Consider the following 20,796-nt stretch of genomic DNA (forward strand, 5'->3'; position numbering starts at 1 on the left):
TAACCAAGGCTCTCTCCACAGTGAGACACGTAGCCAAGGCTCTGTCCACAGTGAGACACGTAACCAAGGCTCTGTCCACAGTGAGACACGTAGCCAAGGCTCTGTCCACAGTGAGACACGTAGCCAAGGCTCTGTCCACAGTGAGACACGTAGCCAAGGCTCTCTCCACAGTGAGACACGTAGCCAAGGCTCTCTCCACAGTGAGACACGTAGCCAAGGCTCTCTCCACAGTGAGACACGTAGCCAAGGCTCTGTCCACAGTGAGACACGTAGCCAAGGCTCTCTCCACAGTGAGACACGTAACCAAGGCTCTCTCCACAGTGAGACACGTAACCAAGGCTCTCTCCACAGTGAGACACGTAGCCAAGGCTCTGTCCACAGTGAGACACGTAACCAAGGCTCTGTCCACAGTGAGACACGTAACCAAGGCTCTGTCCACAGTGAGACACGTAACCAAGGCTCTGTCCACAGCGAGACACGTAACCAAGGCTCTGTCCACAGCGAGACACGTAGCCAAGGCTCTCTCCACAGCGAGACACGTAACCAAGGCTCTGTCCACAGCGAGACACGTAGCCAAGGCTCTGTCCACAGCGAGACACGTAGCCAAGGCTCTCTCCACAGCGAGACACGTAGCCAAGGCTCTCTCCACAGCGAGACACGTAGCCAAGGCTCTGTCCACAATGAGACACGTAGCCAAGGCTCTGTCCACAGTGAGACACGTAACCAAGGCTCTCTCCACAGTGAGACACGTAACCAAGGCTCTGTCCACAGTGAGACACGTAACCAAGGCTCTCTCCACAGTGAGACACGTAACCAAGGCTCTGTCCACAGTGAGACACGTAGCCAAGGCTCTGTCCACAGTGAGACACGTAGCCAAGGCTCTGTCCACAGTGAGACACGTAACCAAGGCTCTGTCCACAGTGAGACACGTAACCAAGGCTCTGTCCACAGTGAGACACGTAGCCAAGGCTCTCTCCACAGTGAGACACGTAGCCAAGGCTCTCTCCACAGTGAGACACGTAGCCAAGGCTCTGTCCACAGTGAGACACGTAACCAAGGCTCTGTCCACAGTGAGACACGTAACCAAGGCTCTGTCCACAGTGAGACACGGACGGACGGACGGACGGACGGACGGACGGACGGTCCGTCCGTCCGTCCGTCCGTCCGTCCGTCCGTCCGTCCGTCCGTCCGTCCGTCCGTCCGTCCGTCCGTGTGTGTGTGTGTGTGTGTGTGTGTGTGTAATAGAGACAGTCCGGCAGTGACACTGATTTATCCCTACAGTAAAGTGAGGAGAATCACACCCAAAGGGGTAACCCTAACCTACCCCCTCAACACCCACACGTTTCACCTGACAACCTACCCCCCTCAACACCCACACGTTTCACCTGACACAACCTACCCCTCAAGACCCACACGTTTCACCTGACACAACATACCCCCTCAACACCCACACGTTTCACCTGACACAACCTACCCCCTCAACACCCACACGTTTCACCTGACACAACCTACCCCCTCAACACCCACACGTTTCACCTGACACAACCTACCCCCTCAACACCCACACGTTTCACCGGACACAACATACCCCCTCAACACCCACACGTTTCACCTGACACAACCTACTCAAATGCATGTAGTTAAATATAAGTTACTACTTTAACTCTTTGACATAGGTCCACTTAAATATTGAAGACAGGGGATGGAATAATACCCCAGGTAGAAACTGCAGCCTCCTCCCTCCCCCTGGTTTTGACAGAGAAGAAGTGGTAGTGGGATTGAGGAGCAGCATTGAGCATTGTCCTGCTCTGCTCTGACAGCCATTAAAAGATAAGCGTCTAGACTAGCGGATGAATCCTAGCGGTGAGGGGTGTCGTGTCGACGTGGAGCCCAGCAGCCAGGTCTGATCCTGGGCTGGGCCCTGCCTGCCTGTGGAAGTTTAGAAAGATACCTGGAGCTCCTCAGAGAGGAAAGGGAAGGTTAGACAGATACCTGGAGCTCCTCAGAGAGGAAAGGGAAGGTTAGACAGATACATGGAGCTCCTCAGAGAGGAAAGGGAAGGTTAGACAGATACCTGGAGCTCCTCAGAGAGGAGAGGGAAGGTTAGACAGATACCTGGAGCTCCTCAGAGAGGAAATGGAGCTCCTCAGAGAGGAAATGGAAGGTTAGAGAGATACCTGGAGGTCCTCAGAGAGGAAAGGGAAGGTTAGACAGATACATGGAGCTCCTCAGAGAGGAAATGGAAGGTTAGAGAGATGCCTGGAGGTCCTCAGAGAGGAAATGGAAGGTTAGAGAGATACCTGGAGGTCCTCAGAGAGGAAAGGGAAGGTTAGACAGATACCTGGAGCTCCTCAGAGAGGAGAGGGAAGGTTAGACAGATACCTGGAGCTCCTCAGAGAGGAAAGGGAAGGATAGACAGATACCTGAAGCTCCTCAGAGAGGAAAGGGAAGGTTAGACAGATACATGGAGCTCCTCAGAGAGGAAAGGGAAGGTTAGACAGATACATGGAGCTCCTCAGAGAGGAAAGGGAAGGTTAGACAGATACCTGGAGCTCCTAAGAGAGGAGAGGGAAGGTTAGACAGATACCTGGAGCTCCTCAGAGAGGAAAGGGAAGGTTAGACAGATACATGGAGCTCCTCAGAGAGGAAAGGGAAGGTTAGACAGATACCTGGAGCTCCTCAGAGAGGAAAGGGAAGGTTAGACAGATACATGGAGCTCCTCAGAGAGGAAATGGAAGGTTAGACAGATACATGGAGCTCCTCAGAGAGGAAAGGGAAGGATAGACAGATACCTGAAGCTCCTCAGAGAGGAAAGGGAAGGTTAGACAGATACATGGAGCTCCTCAGAGAGGAAAGGGAAGGTTAGACAGATACATGGAGCTCCTCAGAGAGGAAAGGGAAGGTTAGACAGATACATGGAGCTCCTCAGAGAGGAAAGGGAAGGTTAGACAGATGGACAGATACATGGAGTTCCTCAGAGAGGAAAGGGACGGTTAGACAGATACCTGGAGCTCCTCAGAGAGGAAAGGGAAGGTTAGAGAGATACCTGGAGGTCCTCAGAGAGGAAAGGGAAGGTTAGACAGATACATGGAGTTCCTCAGAGAGGAAATGGAAGGTTAGACAGATACATGGAGCTCCTCAGAGAAGAGAGGGAAGGTTAGACAGATACCTGAAGCTCCTAAGAGAGGAAAGGGAAGGTTAGACAGATGGACAGATACATGGAGTTCCTCAGAGAGGAAATGGAAGGTTAGACAGATACCTGGAGCTCTTCAGAGAGGAAATGGAAGGTTAGACAGATACCTGGAGCTCCTAAGAGAGGAGAGGGAAGGTTAGAGAGATACCTGGAGCTCCTCAGAGAGGAAAGGGAAGGTTAGACAGATACATGGAGCTCCTCAGAGAGGAGAGGGAAGGTTAGAGAGATACCTGGAGCTCCTCAGAGGAAAGGGAAGGTTAGACAGATACCTGGAGCTCCTCAGAGAGGAAAGGGAAGGTTAGACAGATACATGGAGCTCCTCAGAGAGGAAATGGGAGGTTAGACAGATACATGGAGCTCCTCAGAGAGGAAAGGGAAGGATAGACAGATACCTGAAGCTCCTCAGAGAGGAAAGGGAAGGTTAGACAGATACATGGAGCTCCTCAGAGAGGAAAGGGAAGGTTAGACAGATACATGGAGCTCCTCAGAGAGGAAAGGGAAGGTTAGACAGATACATGGAGCCCCTCAGAGAGGAAAGGGAAGGTTAGACAGATGGACAGATACATGGAGTTCCTCAGAGAGGAAAGGGACGGTTAGACAGATACCTGGAGCACCTCAGAGAGGAAATGGAAGGTTAGACAGATACATGGAGCTCCTCAGAGAAGAGAGGGAAGGTTAGACAGATACCTGAAGCTCCTAAGAGAGGAAAGGGAAGGTTAGACAGATACATGGAGTTCCTCAGAGAGGAAATGGAAGGTTAGACAGATACCTGGAGCTCCTAAGAGAGGAAATGGAAGGTTAGACAGATACCTGGAGCTCCTAAGAGAGGAGAGGGAAGGTTAGAGAGATACCTGGAGCTCCTCAGAGAGGAAAGGGAAGGTTAGACAGATACATGGAGCTCCTCAGAGAGGAGAGGGAAGGTTAGAGAGATACCTGGAGCTCCTCAGAGAGGAAAGGGAAGGTTAGAGAGATACCTGGAGCTCCTCAGAGAGGAAAGGGAACGTTAGACAGATACATGGAGCTCCTCAGAGAGGAAATGGAAACGACACCACTGGGACAGAAAAGAAAAAAAAATCTCATTACACCACGCGCCACAAACACACACATTCCAAGGTTACTTTGCATTGGTTTGCTGCATACTGAGGTCACATTATGAGGTCCACACATTCAGCTTCTGGATATTCAAACACACACACAGTTACAAACTCATACAGTCCCATTGGAAGGAAGAGGCACACACTGGGTTCTACTTCAGACGGCCTGCTACACACACTGGGTTCTACTTCAGACGGCCTGCTACACTCACTGGGTTCTACTTCAGACGGCCTGCTACACTCACTGGGTTCTACTTCAGACGGCCTGCTACACTCACTGGGTTCTACTTCAGACGGCCTGCTACACTCACTGGGTTCTACTTCAGACGGCCTGCTACACACACTGGGTTCTACTTCAGACGGCCTGCTACACTCACTGGGTTCTACTTCAGACGGCCTGCTACACTCACTGGGTTCTACTTCAGACGGCCTGCTACACTCACTGGGTTCTACTTCAGACGGCCTGCTACACTCACTGGGTTCTACTTCAGACGGCCTGCTACACTCACTGGGTTCTACTTCAGACGGCCTGCTACACTCACTGGGTTCTACTTCAGACGGCCTGCTACACTCACTGGGTTCTACTTCAGACGGCCTGCTACACTCACTGGGTTCTACTTCAGACGGCCTGCTACATTCACTGGGTTCTACTTCAGACGGCCTGCTACACTCACTGGGTTCTACTTCAGACGGCCTGCTACACTCACTGGGTTCTACTTCAGACGGCCTGCTACACTCACTGACAACAGCCTATCCCATCCCACCTTCACAGGGGGGTGAATATCTATAGGAGGGACACACACGCATTAAGAACTCACTGACTGACTACCCAATTCTAACACAAGAGGACTGTGTGTGTGTGGTGGTGGTGGGGGGGTAGAGGGTAGTCCCAGCCACTCAAACATGTACGGAGGGTACAATCAGGTCAATTCAATTCAAAGCCAATGCGACAACATAATTTTCCAGCCCGGTCATCTGCGGCCACCCGCCTTGGAAAAGGGAGAGAGAGGCTGACGTTGACAGTAGTCATTACATTGACACCGGCTCCCAACCTGAGCAGAGGACATGAGAGAGGAAAGAAGGAGGGGGGTTCAAAAAGAGGGAGGGATGAGAGGAGAACAAAAGGCGAGAGAGAGAGAAAGAGCGAAGATGTGAGATGGAGTGTGGAGAGGGGCAGGGGCTGAGAGGAGATGTAGTGAAGAAGAGGGGAAATATGAACAGGACACACACCTTTCACAAACACGCCTCTAAACAATACATCGCTCAAATCAACCCAGAAGGAGAGGTCAACTACAACACCATGGCCATGAGGCTTCCAACATCTTCATTAGAACATAGTGGAATATTTTGTTTTCTTATGGTTGCTTATTGAGTTTTTGGTTTTAAGCTACAGTATATAACACCCATTATATAATTATTAATAATGTGATGTTATCAGTATTATTACATGGTAACAGACACCTAACTATACCTATAACCCACCACTACCATCTAGTGGGCATTGATGGTACTGTCTTTTCAGAGACAGGCCACCTGCCGTCTGTCAAGGCAACAAAACAGCAAATTTCTGTCAAGTAGCACCCACTTTATGATTCACTCTTCTGCTTAATTCAGTCAATTGTATGAAATCAAATATTGCGGGGGCAAAAGCAACTAAAATGCTTCACCTAGATAGCAGGGATTGGCATGAGTAGTCAAGTTCTCCATCCAAGGTTAATATTAGATTACTAATGAGTAATTAGCAAGTGAAATGTATGATCCCTGACAAAAATAAAGTATATCTTAGACATGTTTACGTTTTGTGGAGTATGTGAAGTACATTGAAAATATGTTTAAAATGACATGCCTTAATAAATATGGTTTGATGAATGGGTACTAGCGAGGACTAGTAATAAACCATCTCGTTCAACTGAGAAGTAACATTTAATCAAAAAACATGTCAACACACACACCAGTCCAGATCAACCAAGAGACAGCGACAAACATTAACTATTGCCATCATGAATATTTCATATTTAATGTCTTGACAGTAATGTGAATGTTGTTCTCTCTTCCCTAATTGACAGTTATTTGATGACAGAATCAGACACAAAGCATCCCAACTAAAGAAAGTGAAAATCATTTGATGACAAGAGTCAGACACACAAAGCATCCCAACTAAAGAAAGTGAAAATCATTTGGAGAAACAGATTTTTATTTCTCCTTCTTTGATAAAGAGACTAGAGAACCTAGAGTCGTCTAGTCTCTGTCCCAAATGGCACCCTACTCAATACATAGTATACATTTTGACTAGAGCCCTATGGCTCGAATGCACTATATAGGGAATAGGGTTACATTTAGGACGCATCCCTAGTCTTCATTGGTTTGATCAAAGGGAAAGCAAACATGTCAGTTAATAACTTCAAATTAGCATACTGGGAGAGAGATTTGCATCACAATGTATGTCTTGCATTTCTTCTAATTCATAATAAAATGTAATCACATTGTCTCTCCGTTTTCCTGACTGAAGGTACAGCTACCTACCTACAGATAAACTGGACCTTTCAAACTAAATAGCTATGGAGAGTAGAGGTACTGGCATCAATCCCTAAGAAAAGCACAGTTGGCCATTTAACCATTGTGAATGTTATATCGACGAAGCCTTTATAATACTATGCTGCTCTCATTGAGATTTTAGTCATATTTTGCTTGGGAACCTTGTGAAAGATGAAATGTGAATAAATATCAATGTGTTGCATTGTGGTAAATAGTACACATCTACAAACACCGTATCCCAAATGGCACCCTATTTCCTATATACTAACTTCTTTTCACCAGAGCCCCATGGACCCTTGTCAAAATTAGTGCACGACAGTATATAAGGAATAGCAAAAGTAGTGCACTATATAGGATGTATCCACCGATCACACAGGAGTGGTCTTCAGTTCAGACCAATGATATTCAAAGTTGTAGGGGAACAGCAGTGGGATAGACAAAAATATTTGTAGGATTTTTTTTTAGGAACAACAAATTAAGAGTACATATTATTGTATGGAACAATATATAAACGTTTTTCAGAAAGATCATTTGAAGAAAACATTATTTTTAGTAAATGTATTTATTGGTTTATTTTCATTCTGATAAGAGATGAAAATGTAATAAAAATCCAAATGTACCAATTTTAAGGTTGTGTCATTAGATTTAGGGTCGGGTCGCGAGAAATTGTTGTGAAAAAAAAATGGGATCCCCAGAAATTCTGACAGAAAAACATTTGGTCCCCGCTGAGTTTGAATACCACTGGTTCAGACTGTAAGAGGTAAAAAGCTCCCCCTGTTGGTTACTGTGGTATTTAAGAACAAGTTCCCTGCCACTTTCTATGCTACTGGCAGCTTATCGGGCCCTCTGAAATTGGGTGCAAGAGGCCATTCTGCAGCTGCTCTCCTCATCTCCCTACAGCTGGAAACCTCTTAAAACCTGATCCCTCTCGCTAAGCATGCCTCGGAGCACGCCACACACTGACAGATAGGTGGACTGGCAGAGACGGAGTGATAGAAGGACGAGGAAGAAGGGCCAGAGAAAGACAGAGAACAGAGAGAGAGAGAAAGCGAGAGAGAGAAAGAGTCCTTCCTGACTGACTTTTAACACGAGCCAAATGAACCCAGCCCAAAGATTTACTCTGTACCTGGCTTCAAGGTGAATGTTCTACAGCTGAGTCTTTAAGGAGATAAATCAACTTACCATACCAGGCTTTAGAACTGAGAGTTTGACCATACCGTCCCTAAGAACTGGGCTCTGAAACGGGCCAATCAGTGTCATTTTGTAAATACCGGCTCTCTATGGCAAGACACATCATTGACCCAAGTGTTGTCAAAATGGGGCCAGTGCTGTCAGATATCTAGTGTGACTAACATACGAACGGACAGACCGAGACAGATCCACATTCCCCTTCCCAGTTTCATCGTCGGGGGGGACAATGAATACTGTCTGGCACAAAAACACATCACAGAAATAATGAAATCACCTCTACTCTTCAGTCTGCCCATGGAAAAACCCCACCTAGGACTACTTAAGGAAAAAAAAACACACACAAATCTATGCTCCTGTCTATTCATGGAAAACACACACAAATCTATGCTCCTGTCTATTCATGGAAAACACACACTATGCTCCTGTCTATCCATGGAAAACACACATCTATGCTCCTGTCTATCCATGGAAAACACACACACACACACACACACATCTATGCTCCTGTCTATCCATGGAAAACACACACACAGAGGATTGTTTGTTTCACATACACGTGACAAACATGTTTCAGAATTTTTGCAAAGTCTGCAGCACCTCATATTGTGCAAAACCTGTGCAAACAGACAGTAACGCGTCCATCCTGCTCAAAAGGTTTCGCAATCTGTTCAGGGTAGTGTTGAATGAACATTTGGTTGTAGACGCAATGAAACGCAGCTATTACTATAAAATACCAAATGACTTTGTAGGGGCAGAGCACTCCCACTCACCTGGATGACTTTGTAGGGGCAGAGCACTCCCACTCACCTGGATGACTTTGTAGGGACAGAGCACTCCCACTCACCTGGATGACTTTGTAGGGACAGAGCACTCCCACTCACCTGGATGACTTTGTAGGGGCAGAGCACTCCCACTCACCTGGATGACTTTGTAGGGACAGAGCACTCCCACTCACCTGGATGACTTTGTAGGGGCAGAGCACTCCCACTCACCTGGATGACTTTGTAGGGACAGAGCACTCCCACTCACCTGGGTGACTTTGTAGGGACAGAGCACTCCCACTCACCTGGGTGACTTTGTAGGGACAGAGCACTCCCACTCACCTGGATGACTTTGTAGGGACAGAGCACTCCCACTCACCTGGATGACTTTGTAGGGACAGAGCACTCCCACTCACCTGGATGATTTTGTAGGGACAGAGCACTCCCACTCACCTGGGTGACTTTGTAGGGACAGAGCACTCCCACTCACCTGGATGACTTTGTAGGGACAGAGCACTCCCACTCACCTGGATGACTTTGTAGGGACAGAGCACTCCCACTCACCTGGATGATTTTGTAGGGACAGAGCACTCCCACTCACCTGGATGACTTTGTAGGGGCAGAGCACTCCCACTCACCTGGATGACTTTGTAGGGACAGAGCACTCCCACTCACCTGGATGACTTTGTAGGGACAGAGCACTCCCACTCACCTGGATGACTTTGTAGGGACAGAGCACTCCCACTCACCTGGATGACTTTGTAGGGACAGAGCACTCCCACTCACCTGGATGACTTTGTAGGGACAGAGCACTCCCACTCACCTGGATGACTTTGTAGGGACAGAGCACTCCCACTCACCTGGATGACTTTGTAGGGACAGAGCACTCCCACTCACCTGGATGACTTTGTAGGTACAGAGCACTCCCACTCACCTGGATGACTTTGTAGGGACAGAGCACTCCCACTCACCTGGATGACTTTGTAGGGACAGAGCACTCCCACTCACCTGGATGACTTTGTAGGGACAGAGCACTCCCACTCACCTGGATGACTTTGTAGGGACAGAGCACTCCCACTCACCTGGATGACTTTGTAGGGACAGAGCACTCCCACTCACCTGGATGACTTTGTAGGGACAGAGCACTCCCACTCACCTGGATGACTTTGTAGGGACAGAGCACTCCCACTCACCTGGGTGACTTTGTAGAAGTAGTGAATAGCAGAAACAGATAGAACATGACTGTTTCTTCAGAAATCCAGTGTGTGACTGAGTACCTCTCTGCCACTCACCTGGATGACCTTGTAGAAGTATGCGTACTGCCGTGCAGTGTTCTTGTACTGGCTGAGGACGTCCTGGATGGCCTGAGTGGACAGCAGGTGGTGTACCTCTTCTTCCTCGTAATAGAGAGGGGTGTCGTAGTCCCCAGGGAGGGTCTTGATGTAGGGCAGCCAGGGGGAGGAGGGGTCAGCCCGCTCACACAGCAGGTGGAGGGCCAGGGTCACGTTACCCATGGCTTGGAGAATACGGTCCTGGCTGTACAGGGGACCTGGGGGGGAGAGGGACGGTTAAATAAAGAATAGAGAGTGTGTGTGTGTGTGTGTGTGTGTGTGTGTGTGTGTGTGTGTGTGTGTGTGTGTGTGTGTGTGTGTGTGTGTGTGTGTGTGTGTGTGTGTGTGTGTGTGTGTGTGTGTGTGTGTGTGTGTGTGTGTGTGTAGGGGCCCTAGGGGAGGACGCAGCAGGAGGGGTTCAAATGTCAGAGGACAAAAGCCTTATAGTCAATGAAGGGTAGGATGGCATCACAGTACATTGGCCTAACATTTCCACTTACCCAGGACAGAGTTCTTGGCTGATTCCACAGTCATCAGCATCGTCCTGGGGATCCACAAAAACAGCTCCTCTGCCTGAGAACACAAATGTTACGTCAAAATGGACACTGACATCATATGGGAGAAAAGTTTGGCCCGGTGATTTTAGTCTACCACAGGCTTAATCGAATGTAAGTGTTCATTGTGCTTTTAAACTCTTCTGACAGTGTTACATCACTGATTAAACTTACACCAAGACACAGAGCACCTGGGCATCATTAGAACAGCTCTGCTTGTTCGATCAGCTGTAAGTGGCAGCCATTTCCAAATGTTACTAATAACAAGAACACCAACTGGAACTGTCATTCTCTTTCTGTTTCCTTCTATCCACAGTGGAACCAGTGTCGTACTTACTAAACACCATAGGGAAGAAAACTAATCGAAACAGGGAGGCACTACCTGAACTTGTCCAATGAGAAACTCTCATTTCGGATGCTAAAACGTTTCGTAACGGTGTGGTTTAAAAGGGAAATTTCACCTCAGGGTTTACTATGAGCAGACAAATACACAGAAAGTCTCAACTTCCTGATTCTACCAGTGAAATGAAAATAAGCTTGTTCTAGCTTATGGTGTGGAAAATTCTGATGTTTATGACAAAAACCTAATGTTGTTAATACAGTAATGACTATATGCCAGTGGCAGATCCAGGGTGAAATGTCCCTTTAATGAAAACGACCCAGGTGATGTGTCACCATGACAACTACTGCCAGGAACAGAGTCCGTCCAGTTGTATGAACCCACCTTGATGTCCTTGGTGGCCCTGAGGCCGAAGCCCTCGCCAGCGAAGTTAGCGATCTCAACCCCCTCGCAGGAAGCTCCACTCTCCTGAGCCCACGCCATCAGCTCCGGGAAGAACTCCTCTCTGCTGCCCTCAAATATCACAGAGATACCTGAGAGAGAGACACTTATGATTCAGCTATTCATATTTAAACTATATAGACCATGGCTCAAATCAAGCTGTATGTGTCTCTCTCTCTGTGTGTGTGTGTGTGTGTGTGTGTGTGTGTGTGTGTGTGTGTGTGTGTGTGTGTGTGTGTGTGTGTGTGTGTGTGTGTGTGTGTGTGTGTGTGTGTGTGTGTGTGTGGTGTGTGTGTGTGTGTGTGTGTGTGTGTGTACACGTTTTACTATACTTGTGAGCAATGTTCCCTCAAAACATTTTTCGGCACTGAGCAAATTTCAGGTGTGCCGAGCCAAAAACTTGAATGTTGTGAAAATTATGTGCAACTTCCGGCGTGCGTTTACTGTGAACACAGGCTGTACCCGCTTTAAGTTACAGTTTAGCAGTAGTCAAGTAGGCTACTGTGGCTATTTGATAATAATGAAGGCCTATCAGAGTGGACTACCGTCAAAAACAATGGAGAAAATGCATCCCATAGCATGGAAAAAACCTGTTCTTTCATTCAGCCTACATTGGAAATAGCTGTTCTATCCTTCTACGTGTTCAACGTAGGTCTACATTCTATAAGACTTTTGGGAAAAACGTACAGGGCTTGACATTAACCTATTTATTTACTTGTCCTTCAGACAGGATGTGACTGAAAATGTTGTGTTGTTTAATGCAAGAAACCACTTTACAAAATAAAATGAAACATTATTACAGAGAATCAGACAAATTATGCTACCCTCTGCCTATTGGCTACATAGCTTATTCAAGCCTGTCTCAAAATACAACACTGTCCCTTCAAGACAAACAAAAGCTCTTTATATGACTCTCTTTTCAAAGATGGCTAGAAATGCACACATTTTATGCACTTGAAGGAAGCAATCACTCCCCCATTGCTGACTACAAATTATCTATAACTGGGCTAATAACTCACTAACTAGCAAAGGATATGAACAAATGTACGAATGTGCACACATGGCTACATGCAGACTCCGCTTTGATCTCAAAACAAGCACATCTACTGACGACCGCTCATGCTGTAAACACAGTCCAGTTCAAAGTAAATGGCACAGATCCGTATATGGCAATGGTCTATTTACATATAGGCCTACTGCAGCTCTGATTGGTTATGGTGCACCGGTCTGTGTAGAGAACGGACCCGAGTCGTGTGTGTCAATGCAATAGAATCCTACTCTGATCCGTTCTGCCTACAACAAAATATCTTGCATAGTTCGCTTTGTTTCGGTATATTGCATTGAAAGTGGCTAATATTGTGTTGATTCGATCACAATTCCCACAGTAAAGGGAAACGTTGATAGTGTTAACTAACGGGGAAAACTCTAGAAAGTTGAGTGAAGTTCAATCTCGTGCTTCTTTGTGCGGGCTGATAATTCTTCTGCACTGCAGTCCCGGAGGAGGTGCGCGCCAGCTTAGAGGGAACATTGCTTGTGAGTAACAGAAGTCCTCACAAGAACTGTAAACCAACTAAAATTCAGAGAAGTGAGGACCTCACTTAGAAAAAAAAGGCTATTTTAGGCTTAGGGGTTAGGGTTAGAATTAGGGTTTGTGTGTGTGATCCAGCCTACCTTTCTGTTTCTTCCTGATCTTCTCCACCAGTCCTCGTATCTGGATATACTCCTCCCACTCTTTCCCTGGAGAAGGGGCAGCACTGCTGCATTCTAATGGGATAGACATACATATCACACGATAAGTTACATAGCTACAAGAATCACATAAAGCCTGTTTCCCAGACACAGATCAAGCCTAAGAACTCTCAATGGAACATGCTTTTTATTCTTATGGGCCCTAGTCAAAAGTAGTACACTGTATAGCGGAAATGGGTTGCCATTTGGGACGCAGCGTTGGAACATACTCTGTAGGAGATCTGAGATTAGGTTCATCATCTCTTTGGGAGAGACCACGGCCGTGGCGCCTGTCCCCGACTTCTGAGTCTTCACTCTACTCTTCCTTCCCATGGTGCAGCTGGTCAGAAGAGGGCAGGGGCTGAGGAGGAGAGACAGACAGTACTAAGTCAGCTGGTCAGAGCAGGGCTGGGGAGGAGAGACAGACAACACTAAGTCAGCTGGTCAGAGCAGGGCTGGGGAGGAGAGACAGACAACACTAAGTCAGCTGGTCAGAGCAGGGCTGAGGAGGAGAGACAGACAACACTAAGTCAGCTGGTCAGAGCAGGGCTGGGGAGGAGAGACAGACAACACTAAGTCAGCTGGTCAGAGCAGGGCTGGGGAGGAGAGACAGACAACACTAAGTCAGCTGGTTAGAGCAGGGCTGAGGAGGAGAGACAGACAACACTAAGTCAGCTGGTCAGAGCAGGGCTGGGGAGGAGAGACAGACAACACTAAGTCAGCTGGTCAGAGCAGGGCTGGGGAGGAGAGACAGACAACACTAAGTCAGCTGGTCAGAGCAGGGCTGAGGAGGAGAGACAGACAACACTAAGTCAGCTGGTCAGAGCAGGGCTGAGGAGGAGAGACAGACAACACTAAGTCAGCTGGTCAGAGCAGGGCTGGGGAGGAGAGACAGACAACACTAAGTCAGCTGGTCAGAGCAGGGCTGAGGAGGAGAGACAGACAACACTAAGTCAGCTGGTCAGAGCAGGGCTGGGGAGGAGAAACAGACAACACTAAGTCAGCTGGTCAGAGCAGGGCTGAGGAGGAGAGACAGACAACACTAAGTCAGCTGGTCAGAGCAGGGCTGAGGAGGAGAGACAGACAACACTAAGTCAGCTGGTCAGAGCAGGGCTGAGGAGGAGAGACAGACAACACTAAGTCAGCTGGTCAGAGCAGGGCTGGGGAGGAGAGACAGACAACACTAAGTCAGCTGGTCAGAGCAGGGCTGAGGAGGAGAGACAGACAACACTAAGTCAGCTGGTCAGAGCAGGGCTGAGGAGGAGAGACAGACAACACTAAGTCAGCTGGTCAGAGCAGGGCTGAGGAGGAGAGACAGACAACACTAAGTCAGCTGGTCAGAGCAGGGCTGAGGAGGAGAGACAGACAACACTAAGTCAGCTGGTCAGAGCAGGGCTGGGGAGGAGAGACAGACAACACTAAGTCAGCTGGTCAGAGCAGGGCTGGGGAGGAGAGACAGACAACACTAAGTCAGCTGGTCAGAGCAGGGCTGGGGAGGAGAGACAGACAACACTAAGTCAGCTGGTCAGAGCAGGGCTGAGGAGGAGAGACAGACAACACTAAGTCAGCTGGTCAGAGCAGGGCTGAGGAGGACAGACAACACTAAGTCAGCTGGTCAGAGCAGGGCTGGGGAGGAGAGACAGACAGCACTAAGTCAGGGAGCAGTAGGTGGGGAGGAGAGACAGAAGGCACTAAGTCAGGGAGCAGTAGGTGGGGAGGAGAGACAGACAGCACTAAGTCAGGGAGCAGTAGGTGGGGAGGAGAGACAGAAGGCACTAAGTCAGGGAGCAGGAGGTGGGGAGGAGAGACAGAAGGCACTAAGTCAGGGAGCAGGAGGTGGGGAGGAGAGACAGACAGCACTAAGTCAGGGAGCAGGAGGTGGGGAGGAGAGACAGAAGGCACTAAGTCAGGGAGCAGGAGGTGGGGAGGAGAGACAGACAGCACTAAGTCAGGGAGCAGTAGGTGGGGAGGAGAGACAGAAGGCACTAAGTCAGGGAGCAGGAGGTGGGGAGGAGAGACAGAAGGCACTAAGTCAGGGAGCAGGAGGTGGGGAGGAGAGACAGACAGCACTAAGTCAGGGAGCAGGAGGTGGGGAGGAGAGACAGACAGCACTAAGTCAGGGAGCAGGAGGTGGGGAGGAGAGACAGACAGCACTAAGTCAGGGAGCAGTAGGTGGGGAGGAGAGACAGAAGGCACTAAGTCAGGGAGCAGGAGGTGGGGAGGAGAGACAGAAGGCACTAAGTCAGGGAGCAGGAGGTGGGGAGGAGAGACAGACAGCACTAAGTCAGGGAGCAGGAGGTGGGGAGGAGAGACAGACAGCACTAAGTCAGGGAGCAGTAGGTGGGGAGGAGAGACAGAAGGCACTAAGTCAGGGAGCAGTAGGTGGGGAGGAGAGAAAGAAGGCACTAAGTCAGGGAGGAGGTGGGGAGGAGGAGAGACAGACAGCACTAAGTCAGGGAGCAGGAGGTGGGGAGGAGAGATAAACAGCACTAAGTCAGGGAGCAGGAGGTGGGGAGGAGAGACAAACAGCACTAAGTCAGGGAGCAGGAGGTGGGGAGGAGAGACAAACAGCACTAAGTCAGGGAGCAGGAGGTGGGGAGGAGGAGAGACAGACAGCACTAAGTCAATCACTCATCTAAAGTGGATTCTTGAGAGAGACAGGAAGAGAAGAAACATGACAAAAATCACACATTTCTTAATCAAAACAAACCACAGGTTTTTTGTGCAGGTCGTATTCACAGGCGAAAAAAAGAACTGAAGCAGGGAGGGACAAACTACATGAACTTGTCCAATAAAAACATGCTCCGGTGTGTCCTAATTAAAGACCCAGGCAACAAAATAGGGTAAGCGTTCCATTCCCAGCCCTCGTGAGCGCAAACAAAAGTTGTATCTACATACAATGGCCACTAGAGGGCACAAGACACAGCAAAATCTAAACTGGGCCAATGCCTTCAGAGTTAAAGGGATACTTAGGGATTTTGGTATACTAGTACATCCAGACATTGTGCTAACGCTAGTTAGCATTGGCTCACGAAACTACCTCTAACTTCCTTCATACTAGAAACAGAGACATAAAAATGGTATCCTCATTGCCAAAATCCCAAAGCATCCCTTTAATGTTGAAGCTTCAAAGCATAGTGGTTGGCTGGGCATGTAAAACAAGAGGATATTTTTGTTCATATTGGCTCAATATCGATCCCACATCTACTCTTGATAGTTAAGGGGAAGAACAGGGACCCATATGGAAATCATACACAGATTTCTCAAGAGAAAACATTTAACTGTGCTTTAATACTTCAACTGAGAGGGCATTACATCATAACAGACTACTATGATATTAGCCAAGTATCCAGTATGTATCCTGTATGTCCATTGTTTGTGTTTCTGCAGGTCAACAAGCCTTTCCTGAGAAAACTGAATGAATAATTATACTATTCTGCCATGTCATTCTGATTAACAATTTTTCATATGCTGATTGATGATAAGGGCATTGGGCTAAAATTGTGTACCAGCAGTTCTTGGCTGATAACCTAGTCCTTATGCAAGTGTGGAGCAGGCTATGCACTACTGTCCCCGCCTGTTGTACTGGGGAATCTAAATTCTAGATGCTTAACCAACACTGTAAAAAATAAAATAAAGTTGTTTCAACTAACTGGTTCCACAGCCTTTTATTTAAAAAACAAAAAAATTACACTCAACTTATCAGTCAAAGTGTTATCTGAACTTAACATTTTTAGTTGTCCCAAACTTAGCTCCAACATGAGAAAACGTAGGCAAAAATTCAATCACTTAAAATGATTTCTTTTCACAAACTGTCTCATATGTTCATTCAATTAGAAATGTATATTTTATTTACTTTTTATGCGGTGGAACTAGTTACACCACAACATACACACCTTTAACATGTTTTCAGCGTACATATTTGACACACGTTAACATAAATGATTACATTGTACATATTAGCTGATGTACGAAGGGCTATATAAAATAAACTTGATTGATTGAAACTTGATTATGTTCATTTATACAGTCATTATTATTCAACATGTTCTTAACTGGGATTTTAACTCCCAACCTATTGGTTCACCACATTCCAATCTTCCTGCGACACCACCTAGTCTGTGTCAAAGACTTCAGTTTGCACTTCAAAGTAAATATCAGCTCTGTTAAAAATACACTAAAATAAATATTTAGAAAACTGATTAAGGAGTAATATTAAAACATAATAATATGCTCCACCAACAGTAGACAATTATACAGAAAAACCTCAAATGCTTAAATAATAAATCAAATGAATGATGAGAGAAAAGTCAGATTAATTGATAATGACACAGACGTGGTGGCGTAGCAGGAAGGTCAGAATGCCATGAACCAAGAGGTTGTGAGTTCAAATCCCAGGTGTGGACATGTTGAATAATGACTGTATAAATGAACATGCACAATGTAATCATGTATGTTAACATGTGTCAAATATGTACGTTGAAAACACTATGTTAAAAGCACAGTTTATGTGCATGTAAACAGTTGCACAGATATTTTTAGTTAAGATGCCCAAATAATAATTTATAGCTGAACCAACAATGAGACAAGTTGAGCAAACATAGTATTTTAAATTGACTGAATTTTGGCCAAAATGTTCAAATTGGAGATAAATTTGGGGCAACATTTTATTTTTTTGTTCAGGTAACACTTGGACTGAAAAGTTGAGTGAACAAAAAAGCTGTGGAACCAGTTAATAAATAATAATTTGTGGGTGTTAATTTTTTTACAGTGAATATTTGAGAGTGTAAACATTCTAGAATGTTCTACTTAGTTTTCAGTCTAGTAGTGAGCGAGATGAGCATCTCATGTAAAAGAATACCAGTAAAAGGTCTTGCCATGGTAACCTGTGCCTTTGCCAGATTAACACAGCCTCAAGCAGTCAGTAGAAATAAACATGGTGTCACACAGAGAGAAACTAAAGTACAATGCCTGTGGTCCAATGTGACAGGCCTACTCTAGTAAACTGACAATGTACCGGGCTCTACAATGCTACCATTTTCAGGGCATATGTGCCTACATATTTTGCTGTGCTACCTGGAATTTTTAATTTGGGATTAAGGATTTTTGTAAGGATTTCTTCACTTTCCCGCAGCCTCAGTAGTATGCAAACGTGGTGGCACAGAAAGAAAGGACAAGGGAGAGCTTCTTCAGGAGATGAGCATCAAAAGTAGCTAGGATTCATAGTCTGCATTTACACACGCAGACAATTCTGATCTTTTTTCCCACTAATTGGTCTTTTTACCAATCACATCAGATCTTTTCACATCAGATATTTTTCAGAGCTGGTCTGATTGGTCAAAAGACCAATTAGTGGAAAAAATATCAGAATTGGGCTGCCTGTGTAAACACAGCTATGTAGGCCCAATTTAGACTATATCTCAATCTTAAAAATAAAAAATTCTGGTGCTCCTAAAACCTGTATTTCGTAATCGCTGTCAATATTTATCACTAAAGGGCCAATCTGTACTAACTACATACATTTTTGGACTTATCAATGAATGATATAAACCCAATCAGTGTTTCCCTTTTATGCATTAAGCAGTGGCGCACCAACACTGCAATTAAAAATTTTAAAATTCAGTGTAAACTTAAAACAACTACAACCAGATATAAAATATGTAGACAAGATAATGGGGCAATGTATTTTTTAAATAAGATTCTTTTTGAGGACTAACAATCACCAAAATAAAAAATAGACGGTCAGGGTGAATCTAAAATTCCCCAAATATCATGGCATGGTGCCCCTATTGATTTTGTTCTAATGTTTTAGTCACTCAGATAGCATAAACACACATAAGCATGGCAAAATGTGTAGAATTGCAGGACACCGATTCCAATTTACGCTGAGATTCAGATTTTTCACTTTGAAATGTACGCAAAAAACATTCATTTCAAAGTTTAACAAACCACACACCTCTATGCACAAACGACAAACAATTTACACAGTAAATAAAAATAACTTTGTATCTGTACAGTTCTTCCAGTAAATGTGTTGTTGGCAAATGAGCAAATTGTTAAAAGTAGTCATTGTGCATAGAGTTGTATGGTTTGTTAAACTGAAATCAAATGGTTTTTCTTTGGCATACATTTTAAAGTGAAAAATCTGACTCTCAGCATAAATCCATTACCATGGAACTGCCCTCAGGTGAATGAAACTTATTATTTTGTAAAATGAAACATCAAAAGGTAGTATTTTTTTTACAGTATTAGACTGCTATGTCCTTCACATTGGCATAATGATTGCTTTAAATAGCCATGGTAGTAGTGTCAAAGTTCAGCTAGCATTACATATGTGGACATTTTAGGAGTCATGTTTATTCATCATTCCCCTCTGCAGCTGCCTCGCTCCGTCTCTCTACTCACCCTCTCAAGTCCAGCCTTCTCTACTCACTCACCCTAACTTCCTCTCTCGCTCTCTCTTCACTTTCTCTGTCACCTTTTAAACCATATTCCTCTCAGAGGAGGCTGGTGGGAGGAACTATAGGAGGACGGGCTCATTGTAAAGAATGGAATGGAATAAATGGAACGGTATCAAACATCAACATATGGAAACCACATTTGCCTCCATTCCATTGAATCTATTCCAGCAATTACAATGAGCCCGTCCTCCTATAGTGCATGCCACCAGCCTCCTCTGATATCCCCCCCTCATCCTCCCTCTCTCGCTCTCACATTGTCAACTGCCCTTCTTGCAGCTCCTCGCAAAAGCCCAAGAAATCCGAGACTCAACAACCATCACAACAGTTCAAAGTCATTTTTGGCAGCAAGAAACTTCACTTTCCAACAGCACATCTGCTCTGAAGGGAAATAAATGGGCACCGAGTGTGCCTGCCTTTCACAGACACAGCAGCACCACTGTATACATGTGCCAGTTGAAATACAGTTGATGCTGCCACACAAGTTAGGCTTATTCCAGGTAACCAGGAAACGGGGGATAAATAAGACACAGTGGGACAGCTGCCTGTATGTTTATGGGTGTATTCCAAACGGTCCTATGGGCCCTGGTCAAAAGTAGTGCACTATATAGAGAACAGGGTGCCATTTGAGATGGACCCTATGGCCTCGCCAAGAGCTAGGTGCAGGGCCAAGGAGGACAGATGTGTCACAGCACCGTGTGACGGCCTGCCGTTATGCTGTCTTCCTGTTCTTAACATTCAGGCTATAGGCTGACAACAGTGGCTGGAGGAGTGAGAATAGAGAATGGGAGTCTCCTAAATCCTTTTAACAACACACATGTAGTAGTTACATACACTGAGATTATAAATCAAAACTCTAATGCAAAGGTAACGTCTTACAGGAATCACTTTGGTAGATACGTGGTGTGACGTCCTACCTCAGTCAGTCATGCTGACTGACAACAGTGGCTGGGGGGTGACAACAGAGAATGGGAGGCTTTTAATCATTCAACAGCATTCAGGGACTGACCAACAAACATATAAACTCAGCAAAAAAAGAAACGTCCTCTCATTGTCAACTGCGTTTATTTTCAGTAAACTTAACATGTGTAAATATTTGTACGAACATAACAAGATTCAACAACTGAGACATAAACTGAACAAGTTCCACAGACATTCCATTTCTGTTAG

General features: G+C 46.1%; 1 protein-coding gene across 2 annotated transcripts in view; it reads right to left on the bottom strand.

The window, feature by feature from the left end:
- LOC139563415 (actin-histidine N-methyltransferase-like) overlaps positions 1-20,796 on the bottom strand; it is a 52,588-nt gene that overhangs the window by 27,535 nt on the left and 4,257 nt on the right. For both annotated transcript variants that reach the window (XM_071382065.1, XM_071382066.1), the window contains 5 exons: positions 13,399-13,529; positions 13,112-13,204; positions 11,384-11,532; positions 10,606-10,678; positions 10,067-10,323 (listed from right to left, as the gene is read on the bottom strand). In XM_071382065.1, the coding sequence (XP_071238166.1) occupies positions 10,067-10,323; positions 10,606-10,678; positions 11,384-11,532; positions 13,112-13,204; positions 13,399-13,529 (703 nt within the window). The remainder of the gene's footprint in view (positions 1-10,066; positions 10,324-10,605; positions 10,679-11,383; positions 11,533-13,111; positions 13,205-13,398; positions 13,530-20,796) is intronic.

The sequence above is a fragment of the Salvelinus alpinus genome, chromosome 34 (genome assembly GCF_045679555.1).
Source record: "Salvelinus alpinus chromosome 34, SLU_Salpinus.1, whole genome shotgun sequence".
NCBI lineage: Eukaryota > Metazoa > Chordata > Actinopteri > Salmoniformes > Salmonidae > Salvelinus > Salvelinus alpinus.